General features: G+C 53.1%; 1 protein-coding gene across 1 annotated transcript in view; it reads right to left on the bottom strand.

Annotated features, from left to right (window-relative positions):
- LMF1 (lipase maturation factor 1) overlaps positions 1 to 6,021 on the bottom strand; it is a gene marked incomplete at its 5' end in the record, with an annotated part of 349,511 nt that extends 343,490 nt beyond the window's left edge. The window contains one exon of the mRNA XM_019512578.1: positions 5,937 to 6,021. Within this exon, the coding sequence (XP_019368123.1) occupies positions 5,937 to 6,021 (85 nt within the window). The remainder of the gene's footprint in view (positions 1 to 5,936) is intronic.

Raw genomic sequence — 6,021 nt, 5'->3', positions numbered from 1 at the left:
GTGTGTGTGTGTGTGTGTGTGTAATGAAGTGGAGGGATGGAGATGACTTTAAAGCAGCTACCCACTTCATTACACACACACACACACACACTCTTAGAAAGACTCCAGCTCTGGCCTCTCAGTCTACAGGGAAGTCACTTCTTGTCGTGCACACCTCCTCCTGCTCTCCGGATCTGGAGGCTTGACCCTGCCCCCGTTGCCTGTCCCGTTTCTGCCATCTCCCCTCCAGAGCACGTTGCTGCTGCTGAGGCTGCTCCCCCCTCTGTGGATGGAAGATTAATTTGAGTGACACTCCTGCTTCCTCCCACACGCTCACTCGTTAGCGCCCTTGACAGCTCACAGGGGATCAGCCTCCGGTGACTGATGCGAGCTGAACTTTCCCGAAGCGAGGCAGGAGAGTTGTCACCGGCTGCTGATAGGCCTGTAGTACTTACAGCCACCTCTGAAAATGCTCTACTGTATTTTTCCATTAACAAAAAAAAAATAAAAAAGGAGAGAGAGGGACTGAATTCATTTCCTCTCTGCTCCCACATGCTATCAATAAACACAACCGGAGCGTGCAGTATGCAGAATAACCAATCTGAAATTATTTGGTCTATACATTTTGCCCTGTCACCTCAGTTTCTTTCCCCTGATCCAGCCGCAGCCTGTCATGGTCCAAGAATGAGAGAATCCCATTCTTCATGCTCTGGAAAGATTTAAAGATGTGAAATCCAAAACTTTCCGGTCACATGTTTTTTCCCCCCCTATTAAAAAGAGTCTTAACTTCTACTTAAAGACCAAACCACAAGAAGAAATGAACCGAGAGCACGGAGCTTTGCATGAAAACCAAACTACATAACAAATGCGCCTGGGGCTATATATCAGCTTCACTGCTGACCTGACCGAGCGGTCTACAAGAGGGCCGCGTTGAATGGGAGCCGGCAATGGCATGCGGGCCCGAATCTAGGTTTCATAACTGGAAAGAAGGTGGATGAAATTCCTCATGCTTTCTTATCGATTATTAAAGAAATGAACTGGGGTAGGGTGGGAATTGTTTTTAATCGACATGTTCCCCTGAAGGGCTGGAAACCCCAAGCCAGCAGCGTGGTACTGGCAGCACAAGGAGCTAAGAGGTGAAGTGAGCTAAGCCCACAGTCAAAAATGCAGCTGGTTCTGGGGGAGGTCATTAGTAACACAACTAATGGCATTTGTTTCATACAAGGTGATTAATCCCCCACTGTCTGGGAAAGCAAATAAGCAAGCGTGCCACTGCACCACACCCAGCCCAAGTCTCTCAACACGGGGCCTTTGCATGCTTAAAAAGCAGCTGGGATGCCAGGTTCACGTCATCCTAGGGACCTCGTTGAAATACCTCCCTAGTCCGCACCAAGCTGAGCTGAAACGCCGGCCTCACGGAGCCAGACTCTCTCTGCCGCTGATCTTGTCATCGGTCCTCTGGACCCACCCCTGCCTGGTGCAAACACAGCTATTTCACGGAAGCAAAAGCCCATCTTTTAGTGCCGAGCATCCTTTTCCCCAGCTGAACTGGCAGCACCTAAGCGGCTGAAAGAGCTCGTGTAGGGCCTTCGTTTTGTAGGCTCTGTTCACAAAAACAGCGCACCATCATTCAAATAAAAACCTCACGGGCAAAGGGAAGAAATAATCCAAGGATGTATTGTAACCCTGACTGGACACTGAAAGCTCACATGAGCATTTAAAAGTAATGGGATTACGGGGGCAGTGGGATCTGCACGTTTAGCCCTTTAGTTCTGGACTCTCAGTTTAGGAAGGAGCAGCCTACACCTGTCAGCGCTTTGGAGAAAGTCCCTACCTACCAGAAGAAAGCAAGCAGTACTAAGCAATACAAAATAAGGAGGAAGAGCGTTTAGATTTAGACACCGTCTCTTGGTCCGAAGCAGTTAACAGAGGACACATCAAGTGGCAGAAGGGGGTTGCTAACAAGTTATGGACAGGACCCAAAATGCAGCAGCTCCAATGCTCCCCCAGTTGAGGGCCAAGGTACCAACTGGAGCATCCACTTCTCAGACATAGTTTTGGAGAAGGATGCCTGCCTGGCTTTAGACCTGCTTTAATTGGCTATAACCCCAGCCATCGCAACTGCAAGGCCAATTCCCACTCTTTAAATGCAGATACTGCACAACGCATGCAGCAAATAATTCATGTAGATGCACGGCAGCAAGGAGGGACGCACAGTGGGTATGCCATCCAGTTCCTACATAATAAGCAAATCGAGTCTGCTCACTCGGGGTCCCTATTTCCTCTGCCATGGTTTAATCCTGCCCTGCATTTCTCAGTACATCATTCAGGATGATGGTTTGGGAAGGCCCTGCTGCCAGCGTGGGCCTTGTATCCCATCCCCCATACAGAAACCTGCCTGCCAAGCAATGCCGTCACCCTGCCAGGGACTTCCCAGCTTGGGAACTGCCCCGGAAACCCCCGGGCAGAAGAAGGGGAGGGTTGGCCCCAGCACCCAGCCCCTGCCAGCCGCCCCCAGCCAGGGAACAGCAGTGGAGAGACAGGTGCCGAGCCTGCCCCGTACCTCACCCTGCCAGCACAGAGCTGAAACGGAGGCCCCCTCCACGTGGCACCAGAGAAAGAGGTGCCCCCCAGCGCAGACACACACACACACAGGCCCACCCAACGAGCCTCCCCATCGCTGCATGACCATTTGTGTTTCCCAATTCCCTTCCGCAACACACGTCCTTCTCCTCCCGGCCCCAGGGCCCCCCGCCAGCTGGCTCAAAACCACAGCACTCAGCTGCTGGCAGCTGCACAAGGCAGGTGCTGATAACTCGCAGGGAAAGACCGATTGTTGCACCACGGTTTCTTGCAAGCTCCCGAGACGCACTCCTCTGATGGGGATGCAGAACCGGGTGGGACGGGACGGTGGCCCTCCCCTGAGGAGTGCCGGATGGCATGCAGCGCGCTCGCTCCCATCTCCTTATGCCCCGTCTCAATGCTGGCCTGTACCTGACACCTCGCCGGGGCTGTCTGGCCCCCAGCGCAAGTCTGATAGGGCTAAAGAAAAGCTCCAAGCGCTCCTCACTCACACCCGTTCCCCAGACACTTCTGAGTTGGCCCACTCGCCACGCCCTCATCTCCCAATGAGTCTTGCTGCTGTAGCCCTCTACCTCTGCAGGGGGAAAAAAAATCACTCCACACTCCTTACATCTCACATCTCAGTTATGGCACCAGCCTTTGCAAACACCAACTTCATTAGCAAGCCATCTAATCATTTCAGAGCTGCTACTAGAAAAGGAGTCAAGCGGTTTGGGGATGTTAAGAGCAAAGACAACTGGCATCAGCTTCTGTCGGTGCCGTGGTATTAGCACCCCCAGAACTGACTCAATCCCCTTTCATGCTTTCATAGTTGTTAGGGCCTGGAAGGGACCCTACAGGTCATCAGGTCCAGCCCTTCAAGGCTTCCCAGCTGCTAATACCACAGCCCCGGCAGTGCTGTGCACCAACCCAGCACAGCTTACACTCGTGTCTCACAAGTGCATGCTCGTGCACTTCGATGTAGCAGGCTGGATAACACCTGCTGTCAGTCAGGTCCACAGCCCCGATGCTTCAGTGCTGGGGCGGCACGCAAGAACCAGACACATACAGTGGCACTGCCCAGCAGTTAAACCACGGGGGGAATGGGAGAATTCACGAGGCTGTATGCATGAGGCCTGTCCAGTGTCTGGCGCAATGGAGCAACCCTCCCCACCCTTTTGGCGGCAGGCTCTAGGATATTGCAACACACCCAAATTAGTTTTGACTATTAGACAGGGTCTGAAATGCTCAGATAGTCTTAAAACGTGGCCTTAAGTGCTCCAATGCATGCTCAGAAGGCAGAAACCTTCACAGCACTAATCAACTTTGCATAAGAAACTGCAAATTGCCACTGGAAAAAACTCAGCAGCCTGGATTTACATAGGGGGAAGGGCAAGGCTGCTTTCAGTCTGACTGGGGGAGACTCAGACCCTACGGAGACCTTGCACCAAGGGCCTGTGGTAACTGCCCAGAGCTGAGGCTGTGACGCCTAGCAATCCACTGCCTGGGCTGAGGCCAGGGCCCAAAGAGCACAGCACAGGTTCAGGCTGCTTCCCTCAGTGCTTGTTTTCACACACAAAAGCAATGGGAAGGGTTAGGGCTGTATTCTTAGCCCCAGAGGCTCTTAACTGATCTGCCCAGGTGCAAGAAGCCTTACGAGAAATTTCCCTTTTGCTCAGCTGGCTCTCAGCATTTCTTGTAGGGGAAAGGGCTACCAGATCCTCCAACCACGACAAGCCTATAAAGGCCTGGAAACGTCAAACCAGCTCTCCCCAGAGCCCTCCTCATTTCCCCTAGGACTTTGCATGTCTGTAGGTCACCTAAATGCCCTGAGACGAAGAGCCCTAAACTCTCCCTAACAATGAAGTTTTAACTGCTGCTCTTCCTCCATATGCCTACCCCAAAACCCCCGGGGCCAAGAACCACAAGACTCATTAGGCCTAGCCAGAGGGTGCAAAGTCCCTGAAGCAAGCAGGATGCTGCCATTATTGTATAAACCCAGGTGATGATTAGTTATAGATAAAGAAGAGCCATGGGCAGGGAGGGAGGGGACATAATAGGCTGCAAAAGTGACAAAAGGGCATTGAATTCCTTTAATAACGATTAAAAAAAAAGAAGAAGAATGAAGGGCATTACTTTTTCTTTTCTTTTTTAATCGTTGTTAAAACAAAGGAGAACGAAGGGTTCAAAGGAGCACAGCGGCCTGGAATCGGCTCCGCCCGGAGGAATGCTGCAATGCAAGCACTTTCACCCAGAAATCACCTGGAGAAGAGCATGGGTATTCCTTGTACATGTGCCGACCTAAGACCCAGGGAAGGTTCCACCTAGGCCACCGACGCGCCGCAGGAGCCTGCCCTGCACGACCGCTCTGCACCTTGCCATAAATGAGCCTTTTAGGACAATCACTCTCATCCTTCCCATATAAAGATGGGAGTTTAGATGAGGCTGCAGTTTGCTTCTCACTGTGCTGCCCCAAATCCTGAGGTCGCTCCTGCCTACTATGACTCCCGGGAGCAAATACAGCAACAAGCTACTCACACGAGGGATGCTACACGCATGCCTATGTGTAGAATTAGGCCTTGTTTCCATTTTGCTGCTCCCTGTAACTTTTCACGGGGACAACACCAAACTCGGACCACTTCTGTGATCCCCTGGTGTCCATCAGGACGTGGCTCAATTCCTGCTGGGAGAAGGAACAGCATTTTGCAACAGAAACCAGCCACCAGCATCACCTGAAACAACTTCACAGCGTAAAGGATGGGAGAACTGGTGTTTTGACCCCAAAGGCTGAAAAAGAGAGAGAGGAAGAGAGACATTCTCCGCATTCGCTGGTATCTGCAGCCACCAGCAAGCCACGAAAAGCAGTGATTCTTGCAGTGAAAAAGTCAGGTCCGCCTGACCCACCCATGGGAGAGTTTTTCCCTCTTTCAAAAATGCATCTGGGGACTTCCAGGAGACGTCTGCCCTTCCAGCCCAAGTCAACAGTTACTTTAAATACTTGCTATGGACTGGAAGGGACCGTACAAATCACCAGGTCCAGCCCCGCTTTTCTCACTTTGCATCCCCGCCACCTCCCCCATAGCCACGCTGAATAGCGGAGCGGGACCAGGGTGCGCCCTGATGGGAACATCACAAAATCTAGGCAGGGCGAGAGTGGGGGCGGCCACCTGCACCCCACCTGGCAAGTTATTACATGTCAGATGTGGGGGGAGCACATGGCAAAGCCCCCCAGGGCAGCAGGGACCATGCAGCAAGGGTGCTGGGGGGAACCTGGGCACTGCAGAGGGGTGCGGGAGGCAGCACCATCAGTGCAATGCAATGCGGGGGGGGGGGGCAGGAGGCAGCTCCAGGTGCAGTGCAATGCAGTGTAGGGGGGTGCACGGCGCTGCACTCACGGTAGAGCAGGGCGGCCCCGCGCAGCAGCGCCACGCGCGCGAGCCAGAAGGAGCCGGGCTGCGGGCGGGGCGCGGGGGCGCGAGC

The sequence above is a fragment of the Gavialis gangeticus genome, unplaced genomic scaffold (assembly GCF_001723915.1).
Source record: "Gavialis gangeticus isolate Ggan-Ray unplaced genomic scaffold, GavGan_comp1, whole genome shotgun sequence".
NCBI classification, from domain to species: Eukaryota; Metazoa; Chordata; order Crocodylia; family Gavialidae; genus Gavialis; species Gavialis gangeticus.
This window is presented reverse-complemented; position numbering and strand designations above follow the sequence as displayed.